The sequence below is a fragment of the Coturnix japonica genome, chromosome 2 (genome assembly GCF_054131305.1).
Source record: "Coturnix japonica strain WE chromosome 2, WE-NBRP24, whole genome shotgun sequence".
In the NCBI taxonomy this organism is placed as follows: domain Eukaryota; kingdom Metazoa; phylum Chordata; class Aves; order Galliformes; family Phasianidae; genus Coturnix; species Coturnix japonica.
Window position 1 is genome coordinate 134,342,842 of NC_140664.1, and position 24,896 is coordinate 134,367,737.

The following is a 24,896-nucleotide window of genomic DNA, read 5'->3' on the forward strand; positions in this document are numbered from 1 at the left end:
GGGGATGCTCACCAAAAGATACGCTAAAAAGATTGGAAAGCGGGTAGGAAACACGCAGGCGCATCAAGTGTCTCCTGAAGGCAAGCATCCTTGGGAGTGGTGTTAAGGAAAACAGACATGTACTAGTCATCCAAAACTTTGTGCTTGCTTTTGTTCAACTTTGATAGTGGGAAAAGACTGTGAAAGGCCGTTTTCTTGGCGTGGTTGCTGTTTGTAGAGTTGGGTTTTTGTGTGTTTGCAAGCAGATCTTACTCTTAATCTGAAACTTGTTCCAGAAAAGACAACTGTCTTGGGGGAAGGGAGCCTGGGCTGAGCTCAGGATTTAGCAGGCTGAAATTTCTCTTTTCAAAGCACAGTGGAAACCTCAATTCTCCTCACAGCTTTGTGCATTGCATCAGCCCTCATCTCAGGTGAAGAAAGCAGAGCCTGCCCAATATTGCTTGAGGTTACAGATGGAGGTAGCTGAGCTGGGATTAGGTTTTGGGGCTGCTTCCCAGGCAAACGGTTCATTAAATCCCTTCCTTTCTGGGAGATTTGGTTGGGAGAGGGAGAGGAAATTTCCATCTAGTGCTGAAGCAGGATTTGGTTTGGGCTGATGGAAATGATATTAGAAAATGTGCTTCAAGGAATGAACCAGAAGGCGATAGTGAGTGTTAGGTATCAGCTGGAAGCCATGTTAAGTATTACAATGAAGCTAAGATATTTACTTATGCCTTTATAAATAAAAAGATACCACTTCCCCATGCACACAAGACAATGCTCCCTTGCTTTCCTGCTGATTTAACTCTTATTTAGCAAAAACCCCTAATCTGCCCTAACAAAGCGTGGTGTAAGTATCAGCAGAACAAATATCAAGGCTTTAACAAGGAGTGTCAATATTGACACTGTTCCGTGTTGAGGGATATTGGTAGGTTGGTTTTATTATAGTAAGCAACTTGTCAGAGGAAAACTCAGATGGAGCTTTGCGAGCGCCGATAAAACCTGCAGGTGCTATTGAAATTGAGCTCTTGTTCGTGTGTGCTTTGAATATAATTTCCAGTTTCTGAAACCAGCTTTATGACTTGCTCCTACCCCTCCTCCCTTCCAGTCTCTCCCACGATGCAGATGAAACATTCTTCCTGAAAAAGAGTTATTGAGGAATCTAATACCTCTTCAGAAGGCAAAGAGACCTTTCTAGTCTGATGTCTTTGTTCCATACCATGAGTTACCCATCACTGAGGCCAGGTGTTGGCACCAGGAGCAGGTTGGGCACATCACCCCCAGCCCATTCAGTAACCACATTGGACTTGATGGTCTTGAAGGTATTTTCAACTTTAAGGATCCTGTGATCCATGGTGCACATCTTTCCTAGCTGCTTCTTGACAGCTGAAAACTGGTGCAGTAGATGGGGCTGCATACAGTAGCTTGAGTACATTCTTTAGCTCAAGTGGCATCTCCAAGGTGCTCTGCACACTTCTGATCCCTGCAAAACTGAAAGCTGATTCTGGGAACAGTTTGGAGATGTAGTGGCTTCAGAAAGTGCAGACAGGTCAGGCTTCCTCCCTGTTCACTTGGAACAAGTCCTTTAGTCCTCATGCTTCAGCTCTCGGGCTTAGAGTAGTGCTTCCTTCTCTGGCTGGGTATTGTGAGTGTACTTAAATTGGTGGTAGATGAGTGCTCAGATAGAACGACTAATGCTACAGAGTTCAGGGCTAGGAGCTGGTTCCCAGTCCTAGACTGAGTATTCTCTCATTACTTGGTGTTTCCTGAAGGCCAGACTGAATCAACCATCTTTTAGAGACCTTTCCGAAATGCCTGCTTTGCTGTGTTGAGCAGTAATCAGAGAAGTTTGCATTTAGATTGTCCAGACATGGCCCTGGCTGCTTTAATCTCAGCACTGAACATTGCATACCTTTGTAGAAAGCAGAGTCAAGGAAGTACTAAAAAATTATCATGCCAGAAAAGTAGTTCCGTGTTTTGTAAAGGTCTGGCTCTTTTTGGAGCTTAGCACTTTCATTTTGCCATCCTGCTGGAGCCAATCATGCTTTTTACCCACTTGTCAACACGTTCCATTGAGATACCTACATTTTCAGTGACTGCAATCCATCAATATAATGGCCAGGTCTGACCTTGCCTTGGGTTGGGCAATGCCAAAGAGAGATGGCTGCAGGGGACCTCAGGATTCACAAAGTCATTGGCTTCATGGTGATGTTTCAGGGCATCCTATTCCAACTCACGTGTTTGGGTCCCTTCTTCTCATTTTAAACAAATCATCAAAATGTCACAACGCAGAGTATTTCCAAATGAAGGGAGAATTTCTAAGACTTAAGACAAAATATTTCACAGGGAGATACCAGCGTTCTCTTGCTTGTTTCCTTTTTCAAGCTGCTAATATCTGTAATTGTATTTGTGCTGTGCAGCCTGGTGGCCGTGAAGGAATTCCTTCACCTGGGGGGCCTGAAGAACTTCTTGGTACATGGTTAGCACAAAGAAAAGGCTTTGGAGAGTCTCTGGTCTGTGGTGGCTAAAGGTCCATTGGTGTGGACAAAGTTGTTCAGGGAACAGAGTTGCGTTTGCTTAAGATCTTGCTTGGGTAGAAAGGGGCATGAGCCATGGCAACTGCAACTTAAAATGTGGCATTTAGCAGCGCTTTACTAAAATAAGCTTGAAACAGGATCGGAGTGAGGAATAAGCATTGGTCTGGCTCTCATCTGCAGGTTGAATATTATCTATTCCCAGTTACGTCCTATCTGCATAATAAACTGTTTATTTTTAGGCGGTGCTTCCTGAAATAGGGTTGGAGAGAGAGTGTGTAACTGCATTGTATGACAGCCCAGCAAGCAGCAAGCTGGGAGGTTGTTGTTCCTAAACAGGATTTCTGTGGTTAAAACACAACAGGTATGGGTTACCTTGTACCCTCCTGTGCTAGGGTTCTGTGCATTGCTTGGGCCAGAGGAGACCTATGAATCTCTGTCGGGCTCTTGGCTTCTTCACAAGGTCCTGGTGTGAACTAAGGCAAACCTGATCTCTGTTCTTCACATCCACTGGCAAAGGAGGACACCCTGTGCTGAAGCTTACATCTGTGAGACGCTTATTTTATCCAGGGGAGGGAGCAATACTAACATGCGCATCACCCAAAGCCAAGCCCCTTGGAGCTGTGTCTTCTGAGATCTGTTAATGATGTTGCTTGAACGTACTTAGGCTTTGAATTTTGCTTCAGGACCAGGTCACGGGGAGGCAGAGACAAGGGAATGCATTTACTACAACGCCAACTGGGAGCTGGAGAAGACCAACCAGAGTGGTGTGGAGCGCTGCGAGGGGGAGAAGGACAAGCGGCTCCACTGCTACGCCTCCTGGAGAAACAACTCGGGATCCATTGAGCTGGTGAAGAAAGGCTGCTGGTTAGATGACTTCAACTGTTATGACAGGTAATAGCCTAACTGGTTTATCTGAAAGCAGTTTTAATTGTTCCTCTATGTGCAGAGGCTCATGGTTTTTGCATGGAGGAAACGAAAGCGAGTCCAAGTCAATTGGCCCATTCATTCCCAGTAATTACCTCTGTTGCTAATGCAGCTCTCAGAATTGTCACATTACTTTCTAAATAAAAGCTGCAAAATGCAGTTTTAGTTTTGTTGTGTTTTTCCATTTTATTTTTTCCCTTAGCAAGCTTTGATAATTCTGGCATGCTGTGAAAAACGTGTCCTGTACCATCAAATGAAGAGCAATATGTTCTTCCAAGAGCATTTGGCGATACAAAGGAAAACTTGGAATCATTTGGAGCTCTCTAGAAAAAAAAAAAAAAAAAAGCACACAAAACACACAGATATCTGGGGGTATTTTAGAGGTTGAGATATTCTGGCATTTGTGATGTTGCAAAAAGTTTTGCTGTTTTTCGGCTGAGTTAAGAGACAAGCAGGGAGAAAGAATGGGGCAGTGAAAGCAAAACGTGTGTTTGTGTGTTGCTGCCTGTAGTGAGTTGAGAAGGAAAGAAGCTTTGTAGTGTGAGGCCTCCAGCCTCATTAAATAGCTGGGAGAATAAACCAGTCTTTTCTCACTCCCCTTGATGCAGTTCTACAGAGGGGAAATAACTGCTCTATAGAAAATGGCCCTGTGAAGTTTCGTGGTTCAAAAGGACAATGCTCGGTGGTTCTGGGCTCAGCCAGGGGCTTTTGCTAAAAGAAAAACAAAACAACAAACACCAACCAAACAAAACCCAACCCCATCAGTAAGGCTTAATAGAACGTAACATTCAAGGGTTTACCTTGGTGTCACAACAGTATAAGATGCTGTTGCCTTTGTCCAATTGCAGCGTCCTTCCCAATCAGTCAGCCACCACTGCACATTCTGATTCCAAATGTTTTAGGACATCAGGTCTTGAGTCATGGGACTTAAACTGAGACCAGCTTTGTCCAAAGGCTGTAAGTTTCCCTTAGTCATTGTGCACCAGCCCTGGTTTTGTGCCTGTTGGCTTGTTCTGCCTGTGAGTAGTTTGTCCTCTTCCTTCTCTTACTAGCGCCAGGGTTACTTTCCCACCACACCTATTCCCTTGCCAGTTGTATGGTTGAGCTCTATATATAGTGAAACTTTTATTCTTTCCTGATAAATCAATCCTTCTTGGCCTATTAGTCATCTTAATGTCAATCCTTCTGAGAACAGAAGGTCGCTCCAGTTCCCTACTTGCAAGCAGAAGTGTTTACTGTAAACAGATTTCTCCTTTCAGTGCCTGCTCTCGTAACGCAGTGACACTTGTATTGTCACTGAGTGTCTCTGCACGGGGCTGTAGTGCTTCTTAATCTTTGTCATAACATGTTGCTCTGTTATAACGGTGCAATGTTTCCAGGGCTTCTCACCAGCCTTTTTACAACCGTGGGGTTGAGCATCCATTATCCCACAGCCTGATTCTTCAAAGTCACAGTTGAGGGCAAAGCAAAAAGATCTGAGAATTAGGAAACGGTGCGAATGTTGAAAGCAGCATTTGAAATAAAGGTTAGCTTTAATTAAATAAAGGCGGTTTAAATTGATTCCTTTTTCTTTCTTCTTTTTTTTCCCTTGAGTGCCTTCTCCAGCCGTGCAGGTAGTGTTGTATCCCAAGATGGCAATAACAGCTTAAAAGTTGATTTTTGCAATCAGCGGTGATGTGTTGATGCCTTTTACCCAGAGTACGACTGTGTGGGATGCTGAGCTCCTTGGGTGATGCTCCTGGAGCTGTTAGGACGTGGCCCTGCTCTGTCTTCCCACAGCATTGCTGGGCTGAGTGCATCAGCATCACTTGGTGAGATGTGCCAGCTGCTCCATCTTGTCACAGAAAGGTGACAAATGCAGGAATGCAACAGTTGGGATGCCGAGGGTGATGGCTCCTTCCTCTGCTATCTTAAGGAAACAAGAACGTGGCATGCGAGATTTTACAGGGAAAAAGGGACTGTTTAAACATCAACCGTGCGCTGTTCATTTATGTACATGGGAGAGGTTGTGTTCACGTTCCTTTCAAGACCACTTGAACTGCTCCAAAACGTGTGCTCACTGCCACAGAGTAATGTTGCATTCTCTCCCACAGTATCGTTTTTAATATTTGCTAAGTATAACATGTCATATGTACCTGGATGGCTGCCCTGAGCGCACACCAACTGAAGGACAGGGATAATGAACTGCAGATGCAGAGCAGGCTGTTTTCATTCATTAGCTTGATTTCTGAAGCAACAGATTTAGCAAAGGATGTCTTTGCTATTGAAGGCTCCGATACTGATGCGGTGAAATCCGAAAGGCTTGTTATCTGATTTCAGGAAAAGCATCTGGAAGCGCTGCTTAACTTGTTGAAATATCTTTGTCCATTTGAATGACTCAAGTAGCTGCTTTCTTCTTTGAAGCTGAAGTAGAAAAAGCCCCCCCCCAAGCCCACCAAGTGCTTCCCAGCTGGGGTGTGAGCCATTTTAGCTAAAGCTGCTTCATTTGCCCCCCTAAAAAATGTTCCTGACAGAGACCCTGCGTAATGATTGGAGAGAAAACCCTTTCCATTCTTCTCATGGCATTATGTCACTGATAACACAGAAAGGGAGGCTTGGCGTGGGTTCATAAATGAGTAATAATGTCAAACACATATGATTGTTTTGCTGCTTCCTCCGAGTGGTTGAAGGAAGGAAGTCATGCATATAATTTAGCCGGTCTTCAGGAAATAGTTTGATACAGCTCTCTGTGGAGGGAGAGAAATAACCAAAAGCAGAGGGCAAGCTGGCAAAAAGTGACAGGGAAGGGAAGCGGGTGCTTAAGAAGCAGAAAGAAATTACTGCCAGTGTACTGCAGAAATCACTGCATCGATCTGCGGGAGAGGGAGGACGTGTGGAAGTACAGAGGGAAACCTCAGTGCTAAGAGAGCTACCTGGAGAATGGGTAAATGAGAAACAGGAGAGCTGCAGCCTGAATTCCTTACAGGCCTTTGTGCGGGAGGGTTGTTTTTTAAAGGAGAAGGAGGTGGCACTGTAGATTAAACTCAGAAGGAAATATAAACACGGAATCTAAAAGCCCTGCAGCCTCCCATCTGCCTTCAGCAATCAGAGATGCGGCTGGTGTCTGGTACCCTTGTAGTGTGTGCAGTTAGGGAGCTGGGGATGCTCCTGCCTGTGAGAGCAGCCTTCACACAGCCCTCTTCGTATGTGCTTTATGGCACCAGCTTTACAGCATGCCTAAATTCCCTTTGCCCTCGGCAGCATGCGTGCAGACTGCAGGAACAACACAGCTCAGAGAACGAGGCATCTCTTCATTGCTTTTCTGTTTCTCATTCACTTAGCGGAGCCTGCTGTTATTTATTACTTGCCATCTAATGCCTTCAGTACATATGGAAGCATTTGTTTCCTTTATGGCTTTTTCGAGGGTCCTTGCTATTCACTGGGGTATTTAAGTGCCAACTTTCCTGCAAGCAGAGCCTGTGGGGCTGTGCTAGTGGAAGGGGACATGGAGAAGACAATTAGGGGGGAACTCTTCATTTGCTCCCAAACATGAGTTGACTGACGTTGTTTTTTCTCTACCCTTTGCTGCTGTGTGTGACGCAGGCAGGAGTGCGTAGCCACAGAAGAAAACCCTCAAGTGTTTTTCTGCTGCTGCGAGGGCAACTACTGCAATGAGAAATTCACCCACTTGCCTGAAGTAACCGGCCCAGAAGGTGAGGTGTGCTGTGGATGATAAGATGATGGGAGACTCTTCATCTTGACCTGATTAGCGATGACTGTAGGTTGCAGGATGTTAATCACAAACACGTATCTGACAGCACACAGGTGGTCAGTTGGTTATGCAGCCCCATATTCTGAGGTTCCTTAAGAATAGCTTTTTAATGTCGTTTCGCTCTGGTTGAAGTGTATTGTACCACCATCTCGTGCGTCAGCAGAGAGGATTCGGTTCCCTTGGTTTGCAGTGGGCTCTTAGCAAAAGCAAGCACACAAGGAAGAGAGCAGTGTAACTTAGACAAGGTAGATCAAGACACAAACTCATAAAGGCATTCTGACACCTTCAATAATTTTCATTTCACAAACACCGAAAACCTTGTTTTATTGGCTAAAATGCAGCACTTTATTGGTCTGGGAATTAAAAGGAAATGGGTATTTTTGGATATGTTTCAAGAAATAGTCATAGCAGGTTCTTCTTTTGAGGCTAATAGAAAAATGATTATTCCTTTTGCTGTAGGCTCACAGAGGTATCTTTCAATGAAAATTATTAAAGCAGGTGTATCTTTTCCTTAGGATGATTTCTTTTGCTATCAACTACCTGCATATACCGAGATATCCCCATAGACCATTATCAGATTTTCCTGGGCTTTCCTGTTAGCTTTTTAATTGTTTACATGATTTTTATTATCTCCTGTTATTAACGTACCCGTAGCAACCTAGTAGCAAATATTCTTTCTCTCATAGTTTTTTTGTTTTATTTGGCAAGTCTTGCTATTTTTTCCTTCTCTGTCTCCAACATAGCAACATGGCTCCATTTAGTATTCCCATTGTTTGTATCTCAACTGCACTGATGTAATTTGGAACGAGAACTACTGTGGGAATAGTGCATTTGATTGTGGCTCCTGCAGCATTTTGCTAAAAACTGACATCTTGTCAATCACTGTACAAGGCAAAGCAGCACTGTGAGGGATTTCGTGTTTGCTTAATATCTTCAGAAGGGTTAAGAGAAGGAAATCTTATGGCTTTAAGTATGCCAGAATAAATGCCTATCTTAAATAAAGGTCAGAGGGAAGCTCAGTCCAAAGAGTATGATTTGGACCATTGGATCATTTGTAATAGCAATGTGGAAAAGAGTAAATTATGTGAGACATACCATTGAGCCTTAAAGACTTTGGAGTAGAAGAAAGGACAGTGTTTCGTTATATTTGGACAAGTAGCTGATGTTGTGTTAGCACACCTAAGAAGTCCTTCCCCTCGTTTACCCTGTTCTTTCCTTACAGTCATATATGAGCCTCCACCACCAACACCCTCTCTGCTTAACATCCTGGTGTACTCTCTGCTGCCCATCGCTGTCCTGTCAGTGGCCATCCTCTTGGCCTTCTGGATGTATCGGCACCGCAAGCCTCCCTACGGGCACGTCGATATCAATGAGGTGAGGAAGAAAGCTCTGGGTTCTCCAACTTGATCCCTTCTGTTTGGACTTTATGGAGGAGTTTGTCACAGAACTATAAAGTGGTGTGGTCTGGAAGGGATGCTAAAGATCATCTACTTGCCATAGGCAGGGACTTCCAGTAGACCATGTTGTCCAAAGCCACATCCAACCTGGCCTTGAGAACATCTAGGGATGGGGAATCCACAACCTCTCTGGGCAGCCTGTCCCACTGCTTCACCAACCCCGTAAGGATAAATTCCTTTACAATGAACACTTTTCAAGTGGCTTAACTATTCTTCTCCACTTTTTTGAAGTCAGTGCTACAGCAGGCAGTGTTATGAGGCTGAAGGGTTTTCTGACCAGGTTATCGTAATTTCTAAAGGTTTGAGTTACACAACCCTGCTTGGCGATTACTCTTTCCTCAAAACTGTCAAACCCATTGCCTAATTTCAGCTAACTTTGCAGAGGAATGGAAATTGTAGAGATAAGTAAGTTCCTACCAGTTTTATGGGGTGAGAGGAGATGTTTTCCCTATTGAAGCTCAGCTTTTATGAGTCATCAGAGAATGCATGCAGAAGGTCATCCTTACAACCCAAAGCTATTAAGAACTGGTCTTTACTGGCTCTGCTGTGCCTTGAGCCTTCTGGTCTCTTGAGAGGGGACCAGAAGATACCACTGCCATCCTTCCACCTTTTAGGGACCATACTGTGAGCCTTTCAAATTGCAAGCAGATAGGAGAGAGCTCCATGACCAGGTGTAGGTAGGAATTGTGTTGTTCTCCCATTCAAATGCAGAGTTTAAGCAGATGCTATCTTTATTACGCTGATAGACCTGTTTACTGCCCATTGCTAGGGCTATGGTAAACACTGCTGATGAAGTGCAAAGCAGCTGGAGGTTTTAGGTGTATTTTGTTGTTGGTTCTCAAAGATCAAAATATTTCTACTTTTGGCAGGAGGCAGCCTTGAGGTCATCAATGTTTTACAGCCTTAAATAGCTCTTGCTTTGAAAACAGTAGAGAATTCAGGTTTTGCCAGAGGATGACAGGCAGAAGTTTGACACACAAAGTGACACTTGGAGGCATAGACTGTTATATATGTTCCATACAAATACCTCACAAAGCAAAACAGGGAATTTTGTGCTGCTCTCACTGTGAGCTGCATATCAATAATTTGTGATTAACAGTATGGTGACCTTGCTCCCTTCCCTGAGGGACATAAAGAGCACTCTCAGACATAGGGTTTGGATTTTGGTTTGTCCTGTGTGGATCCAGGAGCTGGACTCAATGATTCTTGTTGGTCCCATCCAACTTGGGATATTCCATAATCCTTTGCACTTTTTGCCACACACCACCTCTTCATTCCCCTATAAATACAGGCTGAGGTAGCTGGGCTTGTTCAGCCTGCAGAAGAGAAGGTTGCCAGGTGACCCCATTGCAGCCTCCCAGTACAAGGGAGCCTACAAACAGGAGGGGAGCCAGCTCTTTACAAGGGTAGATAATAGTAGGAAAAGGGAAAATGGTTTTAAGTTGAAGGTGGGGAGGTTTAGGTTGGATATCAGGATGAAGTTCTTTACAGAAGGAGTGGTGAGATGCTGGCACAGGGTGCCTAGAGAGGTTGTGGATGTCCCATCCCTGGAGATGTTCAAGGCCCTGGGCAGCCTGGTCTAATATTGAATGTGGAGGTTGGTGGCCCTGCATTGTGGCAGGGAAGTTGGAGCTTCATGATCCTTGAAGTCCCTTCCAACCCAAGTAATTCTGTGATTCTTTGATTCCCCTGCTTTGTTTTATGGTCCTGCTACAGCTTATGACTGTTGTTCTTCTGTGCAGGACCCCGGCCCACCACCTCCTTCTCCTTTGGTTGGCCTAAAACCTTTACAGCTCCTGGAGATCAAAGCCAGGGGACGCTTCGGCTGCGTGTGGAAGGCTCAGCTGATGAATGACTACGTAGCAGTGAAAATCTTCCCAATTCAGGTGAGAAGGGCATCACCCTCAGGCTCACTCACAGGGTTGCCGTGCCAGTGTTGAGATGCTCTGAGTGCCCATGGAGGTGTTGTCATTACTATTACAAAGACTGGAGGCAATAGTTAAGGACCTCGCCTATCCTTTTCTATGTGATATCTCATTACCAAATGCTTCCTGAAGTAGTTGTTGCAAGAAGGGCAAACAAGCACATTTTGAATCTTCAAGTTTTTAACACTGCTGCAAACAGTGCTGTCAGAAATCGGACTGCAGTGCTTGAAGTGCACACAGAGGACCAAATGCTCAGCCTTGTGTGTCCTATCCAGGAAGGCTGTAAACCCAGACCCCCCAACCTAGCAAACACTTTATTACTCACAGAGATGTAACCCCGGTGCTGTGCAAGCTCACTGCACTTCAGTGTGTCTGTCAGCTCAAATCTTCTACTTCAAAAAACCTTTGAATGCTCCTGGCTTGACTCTTTAGGAATTGCAAATAAAAGGAGTTGAGCAATCAAAAGTCAAATGAGAGCGGAATGACTGAAACATCTTTGTGCTCTTCCGCAGTCTCCTTATTCGTTAATTTTTTTCTCCCTGTATTTGTTGTCATAGCATTGCTAAAGGAGATTTGCACATCTTCTGTCCGTGCCAGCTGTGACCTACTAGTAAATATTCAATACAGTCTAGATTGGATTTGCAGTCGTAACAATTTGCTGTGTGCACAGGCTTTATTCCTGACTGCTTTCTTAGAAAATCTTGAGAAAGCTTATTTCTCAGTGAGGTTGGGTTTGGATCCCTCCCCCCTGCCCAAACATGAGCTTTAGGAGAATTTTGGAGAAGGGAGATTGGGAACAATGACTTCCATTCTTCTTCTTCTAGCATCTACCCTGTAGGAAAATAGCCTCATTTCAAAGGGGAGCATCACATCTTAAGGCTGAGGGATGTATTGAGAGGGATGCAAGCAGCTGAAGGAGCTGTTTGCTTTAAAGGGAAGTGTGATCTTCGATGGTGTGTTTCTCTCTGCTTTAGGATAAGCAATCTTGGCAGAGTGAGAGGGAGATTTTCAATACTCCTGGCATGAAGCATGAAAACCTTTTGCAATTTATCGCAGCAGAGAAAAGAGGAACAAACCTAGAGACAGAGCTCTGGCTGATCACAGCATTCCACGACAAGGTAACATATCGTTGCACATTCATTTGGGGGTGGCACAGGGGTGGCTGGCTATGAAGCACAGTATTTGGTGGCTGATATTCTCCCAGAAGCTCCCCCAGTTGGTCTCCCCTTCAGCAATGGCCCTTCCTTTAGCCTTCAAGGCTTTCCTGCACAAACATTGGATTAAGAAAGGTGGGACCTGGGGAGAGGGAGGTGGCGCAATAGGCTGCACACAGCTCACGTATGCTGTGCTTGCCATCTCATAACATGTGGAGATGAGCCAGGGAGAGCTGGAGGCTGGGGCCACTGCATTCCCAACCCAGCCCTTGCAGATAGGCTCCGTGTTTGTTTTTGAAGCTCAGGGCATACCTCCTCTGTCTTGAATTGCTTTAGTTATCAAACATGACTAAGGCTCAAAATAAAACAAACACACACAAACCAGGGGTTGAGCCGGCAGCATTATCCCTCTATTTAATCCAAGGTCTACTGAGTCAATCATTTCCACTACCAGTTGATATGATGCAACATCTTCTTGCATGCAGATATTTCTTCTTTTCTAGCTTGTATGACTTGCTCTTTTTGTGATGACTTTGTCCCTTCCTTCACCAGCCTCCCAAGCAGATGAATGGATTGGGACACAGTTTAGATATCCATATACTTTTTGTGCTGTCGCGGGCCAAGGACTCATGAATGCTTCTGGGTTTTAATTCTTCTTTTTCTTTCTTTTTTTTTTTTAACATTTGCTAGTTATATTTTTTGCCTGTTAAATGAAGGTTCACATTTCTCAAGCACTCATTAAAACTAAATGAAACCGATGAGTCTGCACATCTGTCACATAGCAATGGCTGTGATTAAGAATGTACAATGTCCTGTTTTGCAGGGCTCTCTCACGGATTACCTGAAGGGCAATATCATCAGCTGGAACGAGCTCTGCCATGTTGCAGAAACCATGGCCCGTGGCTTGTCTTACCTCCATGAGGACGTCCCATGGTGCAAGGGTGAAGGACACAAACCTGCTATAGCACACAGGTACAGCCTCTTTCCTTAATGCTTTTCAGGTGCCGTGTTCAAATGTTTATGACCTCTTTGAAACGATGCTGTGGAATAGAGAAGGAGGTTGTGCTTTGGGGAAGTAAATGCCTTTTATCCAAACAAATCCTGTGCTAAGACAGGAGGGTTTTTTACCCACATCTGAAATGGAAAAGGGCTAGTAATCAGTGTTTTGCCTGTGAAATACTAAGTGTGGCTGGTGGTGGTTTATGGCACACATCTGAAGGGTGGGGACTTCTCTCGGCCCTCACGCTGTCTTGATATGTGTTGGAGAGGGGAACCTGGTTGCTGCAGAACCTCCCTTGGAAGGGGCTGTGCTTCATAAATCACAACGTAGAATCACAGAACAACTTAAGGATATCTGGTTCCATCCCCACTGCCATTGACAGGGTTGCCACTCACCACATCAGTGCCCAGGGCCCCATCCAGCCTGGCCTTGAGCACCACCAGGGAGTGGGCATCCACAGCTTCTTCGAGCAACCTGACAACTTCACTGGGCAACCAATACATGTATTTACGGAGTATGTTATTTCCTATGTTTGTAAGACTGATAACTCCATCCTCACTGCAACCGTGCTTGTTGTAGCCCTCTGTAACCCTGCATCCTTCTCTTGCCTTGAGGAAGGACTGAAACCCCATGCCCAGATGCAGGAATTTGCATCCCATTGAGTGGGGCCATCTTCCTATAAGGCGAGATAATCCTTGTTTTGGCAAGGGTGTCCCTGCATATGTTCCCCCCCTCACCCAGGACCTCGAGGTTGATGGGAGCTGTGAAAGCTGGTTGCCTGCAGCTGCCTCTGCGCTGCTCCTGGGGCTGACCCTGTGCCCCTGACATTTGTCCCCATGAAATAAAGGCAGCGGTGTATGCAGAAAAATTCCTGAGGGTGGGGAGTGGTGAAAAGCTGCAGAAAGGCTTTAAAGCAACAGATCGTGCTCATTAGTCCCCATCCATTTAGAAAATGACAAAAGATGGAGAATGGGATACTCAGTGAGCTGAGCACATACCTACAGAAGGGGGATTTCAGGATATAGTGGATTTCCCTTGGATTACCCCACTCTTTTGCATTAAAAAAGCCACCAAAAACAATCCAAAAAACCAAAAGCACAACACAGAATGCTTTTCATAGCCAGAGATATCATCGAATGGGTTAATATAATATGTGCAAAGTTGCTGGAAGGCCAGGTGGGACTCCCTGAGTCGCAGCTTTGCAGACTTTGAGCAATCTCGTAGGACAGTGGCCCCGGCACAGCAGGAGGTTATGGGATCACTCCTCGGTGCTAAAGTGCCCCCACGTGGAAATAGAAAATAAAATCTCTAGTGTCAAAATGGGGTTAACGCACAAACTACTTGTTGTCCGTTCACCCCTTGACTGAAGCATGACGCTGAAAAGGGTATTTTCTCATTTTCAGGGCACTTTCCTTTATCCTTGACTGTTCTAGGAACCTTTCCAATGAGTGAGATGGTGTTAGCGATATGGGTGTGGGTTGGATCAAGCCTTTCTCCCACTCCTTGAGACATTTGTGTTGAGATCATGTTTGCCAGCTTCGAGTGGTTGTGAAAGGAAGGAAAACAGGGAAAATTTGGGGAAATTTGAAGATATGAGGTTCGATGTTTGGAAAAAAAATCTAATCAGAAAGAGTGGTGATGCACTGGCACAGGCTGCCCAGGGAGGTGATGGAGTGGGACACCATGAAGGTGTTCCAGACACATGGTAAATGTGGCACTGAAGGTCAGTGGTGGGGTTGGGTTGATGGTTGGACTTGATGATCTCAGTGGTCTTTTCCAACCTTTCTGATTCTATGTTTCCGTGAGAGGAAAAATAGAAGCATAAAGGGAAATCCCCATATTCTGCATCAACATGTAACTAACTGCAGTGCAGGTAGACAGGAGCAGCAAGTGTTGGTGCAGTGATTCTGGCTTCCATTTCACTTCACCTGGGAAAGGTGTGGTTCAGGCAGTGCTGTGTCATTTCTGTGAGGTCCTGGCTGAGCCACAGCTTTGCAAGAATCTCGAGTGCAATCTGTACCATCCTGGAGGGCGTAATCCCCTAATGCCGACCCAGCAAAGTCGTTTATCCGTGTCATTAGGTGATGGCTGCTTTCTGAGCCTGTGGGAAAACTGCTATAGCATGGAAGCTGTCAGTCTCTGAGATAACACGTATTAGGCGAATGGTGTTTTTATGTGCAACAGAGATCTACAAATGTTTTACAGGCTCTAAAAGGCCGTCCCGTTTCCCTAGAAACCCCATGTCCCCAAGAGGCAGTTTGCTGGGGTTCTCTTCGCAGCTGTAAGGGGACTAAACCCACTTCCCCCATGCAAATCCCCAAGCCAGAACTGCCCATCGTGCCACGTTTAGCTCAGTATGAGCAAATCCTTTCTTCTGATGTTTTAAGCTAAGAACAAGGCTTGGGTGACACGAGATGACTTTAGCACATGGTGCTTTGCACTGGCATCCAAGGCTGCTGCCAGCAGTCCATCTCTCTGGTCCAGCAGTTTCTCTCTTCCCAAGGAATTCTGACAGGTTGCTCTAGTGCGGAACAATTGTATCTGCCCTTGTTAATTATTTTATGCAGGCCTGCAATGTCCTGCAATCAGCAGGGTCACTGAGTGAATTGATGATAGGGAAATTATAATGCTAAGCATACAGGACAATTGCCATCTGCTGTCTAAGGTCTGTAATTTAATTATATTACCAAAAATTCCTTTTGAGATGAAAATGCAGGAAGCCTAAGGAACGAAGCTGGGCTGGTCAGGCATCTCAGTGGGATCCTATTCCTCCTCACTGGCTCCTGCAGGCTCACCTGAGCTGCCCTGAAATAGCAGTGCTGTAGCACAGAGCTGACACAAATGTCCCTTCATAGCCATCTTCAAGCTCAGAGCCACCACCTCCTCTAGCAGAGGAGAAATCCTGAAAAATTCTGATCCTGGCAGCTCTTCTCAGTGTGGGTTCACCCCCTCCCCTGCTCGCTTTCCAGCTCAGGGCAGTTTGATCCAGCAATTAAAACATAAGTATAATAGATGGCAATGGCAGAAGTCTGTAGGAGCAGTGAGTGAACAGAGACCCACCAGCATCTGCTAATTTCCAGGAAGATGTCATGGAATCACAGAATGGCTTGGATTGGAAGGGACCTCAAGGATCATGAAGTTCCAACCCCACCCACCACATGCAGGGCCACCAACCTCCACATTTAATATTAGACCAGGCTGCCCAGGGCACCATCCAACCTGGCCTTGAACACCTGCAGGGATGGGGCATCCACAGCCTCTCTGGGCAGCCTGTGCCAGCACCTCACCACTCTTTCTGTTAAGAGTTTCATCCTGACATTTGATTTAAATCTCCTCTCCTTCCACGTAAAATTATTTCCCCTTGTCCTGCTATTGTCTACCCTTTCAGAGAGCTGACTCCTCTCCTGTTTATAGGCTCCTTTTAGGTACTGGGAGGCTGCAAAGCAGCCACCCCACAGCCTTTTCCCACTTGGAATGGAATGGGATGAATATATAGGCCTTTCTTTTATTTAGCATGTACTTCTTTTGGCACATTTTGGGGAGGATGGGAGGGATACAGAGTTATCCAGTAGTTTGAAGTCTTACTCAGAGTGCAGGTGGGAAACTCACTGACCATCCATCTTCTCATCTGTTTTTTGTTTTGGGAGTAATTTACCCAGGACTTCTGTCTCTTTGTCCCTCCCCAAGGCTGTGCTTTCTCTCCATCCTTTGCCCTTTTGCCATCCATGTGCCTTGTTCCAATCTGAGCTGAGAGAGGGGCAGCTCGACAGGGTTGGAATGCATTCCTCTGGTAGGCATGGCTTGAGGATGCTTGGGGTTTATGTGCCTGATGTGCAGTGTGAGCTGCAAAGTGCAGGAGCACAGACCTTCACATCACACATGGGTCCTAACCCAGCAGCACAGGGCTGTCCACTTGCACCTTACAGACACCAACAGCAGGGAGCAGCTGGAGGAGGAAGGAAGAAAGAAGCAGATCCACCCATGGCTGCTAGACATAGAGATTACAGTGTGGTGCACTGCACTCTGATTCAGCCTTGTGCCGTAATAAACCCTCCCAAACTTGCTTCTTATCTCTCTGTAGGGACTTCAAGAGTAAAAACGTCTTGCTGAAGAACGACCTAACAGCAGTGCTAGCTGATTTTGGTCTTGCTGTACGGTTTGAACCTGGAAAACCTCCAGGGGACACTCATGGACAGGTAATCATTATCTTTCAAAATAACATTGTAAAAAGTCAGGCCTGCCATGGCTACTCCTGTATCAGAGTGGTTTGTACAGGTGCAGACTGGAGGCTGAGAGATCACCTTCATCCCAGGTTAGCTCCTTATAGCTTTCCTCATTTTTGCTCTCTTCCTTTAGATTTTTCTAGCATTTTCCACACAGCTTGTCCCCACTTCCCCAGGTAACAGCAAAATCAGATGAGAAATCCCTAAAGAGAAGCTTTAAAAGACATTTCAATTCCCATGGTTAAAACGTGCTTTCTGCCACACTCTGCTCTTCCTTCTCTACATCACAGCCTGCAGTTCTGCCATGTACATCACCATGCATGTCCAAGGAGTTCTGTATGGCTTTTCAGCTACAATGAATGTACCCAGATGTGCACGATGGTGGAGAGAGGGTATCCTTTCCAAACCAGGGCTGAGTGGGCTTTGCAGGGTCTGTGCTTTACCATTCCTGTGGATGCAGGAGGCTGGTTTTATCCATGGCACTCATGCCTACACTTTTTCCTACCATTTCAGAATACATCGATTTTACTCTTCTTTTATATATTTTTAGTGAAAGGGGCTTGAACTTTCCATGACTTCAATAACCGAGTCTGCCTTGACCTTGAGGTGTTGTGCATGTCTCCAAAGGCAACGTTTTCTCAGGCAGAATGTGCTGCTGGAGCAAGATGCAGTGGGATGCAGAGGATTTCATCTGCTCTCACCATGCCTCGCTGCATCTGAATTAGACCCATGGCATACACTGAATGTATATCACACACGTAGTCATGCACTTTGGCTCTTTCCTTTAGTTAGCCCATCTAGACTGAAGCGAACCTAACACGAATCGATGTTAGAAGGCACAACCCACTTTTAGTTGCTTTCCAGGTAAGGTGCAAATTTAGCAGAAGTAGCCTACAGGCAAAATGAAGGCAGCTGTCATTCATCTCTGACCAACAGAGGCTGACGGGTCCAACTGGAATTTAACTCGAGCTGTTTCTTTCTCTGTAGGTGGGAACAAGGAGGTATATGGCTCCTGAAGTGTTAGAGGGAGCAATCAACTTCCAACGAGACGCCTTCCTGAGAATAGACATGTACGCAATGGGACTGGTATTGTGGGAGTTAGTCTCCAGATGTAGAGCAGTTGATGGTAAGAATAAAGATCTCCTCTGCCGCGGGGAATGGCTTTGTTTCAGCATGGTTTGCTGGTCCAGAGAATGGCCTGACTCTGTTGAAAATAAATTAAAAATCAATGTCGTGTTTTCATTAGGCAGCTAAGTTGTTTTTCATTTGCTTGTTTCTTAATGTAAGCTATTATTCTCTGTGGTTAAGAATCTTTGTAGTGTTCGAGTCTCAAAGTGCTTCTTTTAACACCGCGGTGTTCCCTTTCTCAGGGTTTTTGTCCTAAAATGATGCTGCAAAATGGGACTTATTTCCTGTCTGAGTAGCACATTGGTTCTCTGGTGCCATCCTTGCCATTTGCAGGATTTTGTTCTTGGTCAGGGAAGCTGCAACTTCCTGTGTCAATATGGGTGTTCCACGCAGAATATCAAGCTCATAAATTAATAGTACCTCACCTGGACTTCAAGCATTAATCATGAGGTCTTTGCTTATGATTAGGATGTGTACCTAAATATGTGTTTATGTGATCACTGACACATCTATAGCTTTGATTCCTCTTTGAGGATGAGGAATGGAAGGTCACAGACATTATTGTGCCGTCTGTTGGAATGAGCATCTCAGTTTGTTTCACTGACTGGCATCAGTGTCAACAAGAACAACTATAAGATATTTCAGTGACTGGCTTTCTTGTTGTTGATGTTTTTTGTTTGTTTCTTTCCTCGTTTTAAGTACCTAAACATTTTCTAGGTGTCACAGTTCATGACCAGCTAAAGTGGTTGGCTCTTTGATTTTAGTCTGGAAAAGTCTCCTTGAATTATCTCCACTACTGAAAGAGGTCACTCTTTGCTGCTGAGAAACCATAAGTAATGCAATCAAGCATCCTGAGGAAGTCCATCAGTTAAGCTGGGCTGTGCTTTTTGAGAGGGCATCTACACATTGCCAAAGGCCAAATGACGTTTCGATGAGCAGAAGTTATTGTTGCAGTCTGGAGTCAGCACTGACACTCATAACAGTTCTCACATTCTCTTGGCCCAGAGCAGTTCACAGCCATAACTGGTAGAACTAAAGCATTCCAAAATCATTTTGCACTTTGGAGCTAGTACCTGGGACAAGTGCATCTGGCTCTACCTGGTAAGAGGTGACTTAAATCTAAGAACAAGCCAGGTCAAAAAGAGATTGCAAGTGCTGTGTATGCTTGACCTTGCTAGTCAGTGCCTGAAGTGAAATTATGCTCACGCCAAAACCTTTCTTTAGGTTGTTTTGCTGCGATGGATTGAGGAACCATGGCTTGTGCTTGGGGAACATGCGGCTCTGAGGAGGCTGTGGCCCCATTTCTATACTAGCCATTCTGTACGGCCATTTCTGTACTAACCCAGTTCTCTACGTGCACTGTAGGTCCAGTGGATGAATACATGCTGCCTTTTGAAGAAGAAATAGGTCAGCACCCATCCCTTGAGGACCTACAAGAAGTGGTCGTTCACAAGAAGATGCGCCCCGTCTTCAAGGATCACTGGCTGAAACACCCTGTATGTCCCTTTTGGTCAATGGGCAAATGTTTTTTCCCACATGATAGGAATGAGAGAAGGGAAAATTTGCAGGAAAATGATGTTCTAGGATTCTGGCAGCCTCAAGGCACAAACTAAACTGCACAGTGACCTTCATGTCCTCGCTACCATCCGGTACTGTCCTAGCACAAACTTTGACAGAGGGAGAGTCGGGGAATGAGGGTTGCATCTTCACGCTTCCCCTTTCCCTTTGTTTCTTTTTGTGCTTAGAGGATAAACCAGCTGATTAAAATCAGCCAGAGCAAATGAACATGGAATGTGTCGTGGAACATTTGTTTCTCAGGACTCGTTGAATTTGGTGAAATAACGGAAGGGAAAGTCCCATTCATTGAGAAGGAGAGAATGGCGCATACCGTCAGAGACGTATTCCTCGCAAGCTAGATAGCATGCAAGACTTGAACCATTTCTACAGGAAAAATTAATTAGAAGTGAAGGCAAACAGACAATGAAATAATATGCAGCGTGGGTTTCCCAGAGGTAGCTCATTTCAGATGAGCATTTTTAATAAATGAGCTGATTTTTCAGACTGGAGGGAGCAGATTGTGAAATCTCACAGGGCATCAGTAGGAAGCTAAATGCCTCTGTTTGGACCAAACTCCTCCTGCCTGGACTCAGGTGTACTAATGCATTGCTTGGAATTCAGGGAGAGCTGCTGGGTGCAGGTAAAGACAACTATGGTGGTTTCTGGGTGAGTGGGATTCAAACAGAGCTATACTTTTCCAGCAGTATTCATTCAATCATAGAATCACAGAATGGTTTGGGTTGGGAGGAACCTTTAAGATCACCTGATTCCAACCCCCTGCTACAGGCAAGGACACCTCCCTCTAGACCTGGTTGCTCACAGCCCCATCCAGCCTGGCCTTGAGTGCTTCCAGGGAGAGGACATCCAAAGTCTCACTTGGGCAACCAGTTCAATGTCTTACCACCCTCAGAGCAAGGAATTTCTTCCTAACATCTAGTCTAAGTGTTGTATTCAGTTATTTTGAGGATTGCTAAAGAAGCGATTGCAAACAAAACTACCGTTTCATAGTAACTCATACAGTGCTGCCAGCACTGGTGGTTTTATCATGGGAATTGTAACACTTGATGTCTTGTCTTCTAAAGATTTAAATGCTCAATTTCATGATGTACTTTGATGTGGAAGGAAAAAAAAAAAGTACTTTTGGGTCTGTGAAAAAAGACAGATGTGAGCAAAGCCCTCAGCCTTAGAAACTGGAAGTTAGAAAAAAAAAAAACCAAAACACCTGAAAACACACCTGTTGAGAGTACTTTGTAAAACAAATCTTGTGATAGAATCACAGAATCATTCGAGTTGGATGAGATCTTTAAGGCCCATCTGGTCCCAGCTCCCCTGACATTATGAGGGTGGATAGTGCTAGGACAAGAGGGAACGGTCTTAAACTAAGACAGGGGAGATTTAGTTTAGAGGTTAGGAGGAAGTTTTTCACGTGGAGGGTGGTGACACACTGGAACAGGTTGTCCAAGGAGGCTGTGGATGCCCCATCCCTGGAGGCATTCAAGGCCAGGCTGGATGTGGCTCTAGGCAAACCTGGTCTGCTGGTTGGCGACCCTGCCAACCTGCCAACCTGTGGGAGGGAGTGAAACCACATGATCACAGTGATCCTTTTCAATGCAGGTCATGCTGTGATCCTGTGATTCTACGAACAGGGACACCCGCAGCTCCATCAGGTTACTCAGAGAGCTGGTTTGCACGCTGTAGAGATGAGGCGCTTATCATTCCCTTCTCTCCCCGCAGGGCTTGGCGCAGCTCTGCGTGACCATTGAAGAGTGCTGGGACCACGACGCAGAGGCTCGGCTCTCAGCAGGCTGTGTCGAGGAGCGCATTGCTCAGATCCGCAAATCCGTAAACGGCACTACCTCGGACTGCCTTGTCTCCATCGTGACGTCCGTCACCAACGTGGACTTGCCACCCAAAGAGTCCAGTATCTAAGTCCTGGTTTGCTTTTGTCTTTCCAGACTCAGTGGATTTGAAAAAGAAGTTAAAAAAAAAAGAAAAGAAAAAAAAAAAAAAACACCACAAAAATCCAACAAACACATGAATGCAGCTGCTATTTTATCTTGACTTTTTATTATTATTGTTATTATTATTATTATTATTATTTTTTGGATTGGATCAATTTTACCAGCACATTGCTCTACTGTATTAACAAATGGACATTTCAGCAAGCATTCAGGTGCCGACTAATGAATGCAGAAAAGGTGCAGGTACCTCAGAACCTCAACAAACTCACTTCAGTTGTTTCGTTGTTGTTGTTGTTGTTGTTGCTTTTTTGAATTGAGTTTTCTGGGTTTCTCTTTATCAGTCTGTCTTCTGAGCAGAGCATCTGTGACATAAAGGAAAACCGCCTATCATCTTAGAAAACGCAATGCTGCAAACTTTGGAGGAAACTTAAGACTGTTACATAAGATTACACCTTCCTCAAAAGGATTTTTTTTTTTCCCCATTCTGTTTCGTTCCTGGGTTCTGTTCCGTGTTGGGTTATTTTATTTGGAAGTGAGCTTCAAACAAACAAACAAACAAAAACACAGCAGATGTGTCTTTTACGGATCTAACGGGTGTCATTGTAACATGGAAAAAAGTAACCGGGCGGAGAATGTTAATTCTTGGTGGTAGGATTGAAGGGGGAAAGCGTAGAATAGGGGTGGGGAGAGCGACGTTGGACTTGGCAGCATTTGGGGAAACATCATTTGCTATGGAGCTACTTCTCAGGTAACCATTAGAGGAGGGGAAGGACATTTCTGGGCAGAGTATTAACAGCTGCAGCGTGTGGAGAAAGCAGTGTTAAAGAGCCAGTGGTTGCAAGCAAGGCACTGGTTAGTTCGCCCTCCAGTATCTAGTGCTTGGGGGTGGTAAGAGAACAAAGCAGAACTGTAATTACCTCCTTTTTCTCAAATCCATATGGGAACAGGAAGAATGCTTTTTAAGAAGTGTAATTGGGAGAGGTGGGAAAGTGTGTTCTTAGAAGGGAAAATACTTGAAGATGGGAAGGCGTTTGCATCTCTCTCTTCAAGTGTGAGTCAGTGCAGAGGAAATGTTGCCCTCGGGGTTGATTATCTGCCAGCCCAGCCACCAGCACAGATGGCAGAGGGAGGAGAAGTGTGAACGCTGGCTCTGTAATTTTTCTTTGTTCTTTAATTTGGGGTTGTAGGGAGGTGGAAATTACCTGAACCAGTGGCAGATGGCTCCTGTAGCACCCAGTTACAGTTTGCAGAGGTAGCTGAGCATCCTCAACACGGCTCAGACTGGTTTCTTTGGCGCTGCTTTCTCCATACTCTACGACTAAACTCTTTTCGTCTTAAAGTGGTGCATATTCTGAAATACCATTAATTATGCCATAAACTCGCTCTAGTCAGTGAATGTTCCTAATGCTGCTGATTCAACACTGAGATATTTTTTTAATTTGCAAAAACATGCAATGTTTAAAAAAAAAGGAAAAAAAAAAAGGAAAAAAAAGAGGAAAAAAAAAAAAAGAAACACACACAACACACACACAGACACACATTACGTGGCTTCCGAGGCTTAAACTGAAAGAAAAGAATTAAAAACTTCATGACCACAGACCACCTCAAACCAGAAATACCTCAGAATTTTCTACTTGTATGAGTTTTATTATATATTTTGTTAGTTGTGTTGTCTTGTAGTAAGTATATTTTAATGTAAGTTGGCTTTTATGACAAGGGAGTTTTAAAAAAAGGAAAAAAAAAGAAAAAAAAAAAAAGTTCCAAAATCTTTTAGGAAATGCTACCGTTGTTGTTGTTGTTGGGTTTATTTTCATTGTTGTTGTTGTTGTTTGTTTGTTTTATAAAGCACCGTTGTAAATAACTATACAGTTGTAGAATAACTGCCTATCTAAGGTACCTGGGCATTATTCACACTTATTTGTGAAGGCTGTTTCCATTCTGTGTTTTATTTTTATCTTTAATTTTGTCTGTTTTAGTGAAAGGACAGTACATCTTTTTCTTTATTTTTTTTAACTGTTATTTTGTTTGAATTTTGTTGATCTTTGAATCTAACCTGATTTCTGTGTCTTGCTAGACTGACAAAGTTATATCCATTGGGCAGCCAGAACTTTCAGATATCTCCTTCTGTTAAGCCAAAATGCAGTCCTGAGCTAATCGTCCTTTGAAAAGGAAAAAAACAAACAGCAAAGTAAAAAGTCTGTATATGAATTGGATTTTTTTATCGCTGCCAAACTGTCAGCGTGGACCCTTGCACATACAATGGAATTTATTAAGCAAACAAAAATCCCTAATTGGAGCAAACGTGGAGACAATGTAAATTGAAATATATCTCTTTAAAAATATATATATATAGCTTTAAAACCTAGAGATCACAAATGAGGACACGGTCCTTTCTCTCGAAGAGACATTAAGATAGTTGCCTTAATTTGTCTATCTGAATAAAGTCTTAACCTATTCTTTCAAGTTATTGAATGTATATTGCATATTAGTGTGTACACACATGTAATTGTATTTCTGTGTGTAGGTTTGGAAGTTTCTGTTTCTTAATGTGATTCTGTTCGGAACACCGTGACAAAAGCAGACAGAACGGTACTGGTTGGGCCCAGCTGATGGTGCTGGAGGGGCTGATGTCTTTGGGCTGGTGCTGCAACATGCCCATGCTGAACATGAAGCGTGTAGGGAGCTCTTCTGCTGTCATGACATTTTGTTGCTCGCTTCATGTTAAGCATGGTCGTAAAGGTTTGCAAGGATCAGCGTTTTTCACATTCTAATACATTTCTGCACTGAGATTTATATTAAAAAAATGTGACTATGTTTTAGAAGTGAAGTGATGTAAAGGTGGGGTGGAGTCTAGAACAGAATTAAGACTGAGCGAATGCTTGTTTTGAGGTGGGCGTGCTCTGTGTTCCCCAGGAATGGGAGCTTGCTCACATTGCTGCAGAAAGAAAAAAGCTGTACTGTCTTTTAACTACCAATATCTGTTTGCTGTTCTGGATTTTTTTTTATTTCTTTTTTTTCCTTCAGCATTCTGTATAACAGCTAAAACAGGCTTATTACAGCAGTTGCTTTTTTATCGTGATTTCTTTAAGAAGCTTTAAAATATTTATTGAAAGTGCCATATGATTTTAATAGCCTATTAGACGGTGTCGTAAACCTTCTCTTTTGAGAAAGCATACACAAAAAGTCTCGCGTGTGGCTTATCTGATTGTGGGGAGCTGTGCCAACATACAAAGCTTGACCGAATGTTGATTGTGTTACCAACTTCCCTGGTCTACTGCTTCCTTATAGATCATCTTGTCA

At 44.3% G+C, this 24,896-nt stretch overlaps 1 protein-coding gene across 1 annotated transcript in view; it reads left to right on the top strand.

The window, feature by feature from the left end:
* Positions 1-23,180, top strand: part of ACVR2B (activin A receptor type 2B) — an 86,612-nt gene extending 63,432 nt beyond the window's left edge. Inside the window, exons 2-11 of the mRNA XM_015853039.3 lie at positions 3,200-3,407; positions 7,023-7,132; positions 8,414-8,565; positions 10,391-10,534; positions 11,548-11,691; positions 12,551-12,699; positions 16,809-16,923; positions 17,938-18,076; positions 19,444-19,574; positions 21,370-23,180. Of these exons, the coding sequence (XP_015708525.1) occupies positions 3,200-3,407; positions 7,023-7,132; positions 8,414-8,565; positions 10,391-10,534; positions 11,548-11,691; positions 12,551-12,699; positions 16,809-16,923; positions 17,938-18,076; positions 19,444-19,574; positions 21,370-21,564 (1,487 nt within the window). The 3' untranslated portion in view covers positions 21,565-23,180. The remainder of the gene's footprint in view (positions 1-3,199; positions 3,408-7,022; positions 7,133-8,413; positions 8,566-10,390; positions 10,535-11,547; positions 11,692-12,550; positions 12,700-16,808; positions 16,924-17,937; positions 18,077-19,443; positions 19,575-21,369) is intronic.
* Positions 23,181-24,896: the final 1,716 nt, after the last annotated feature.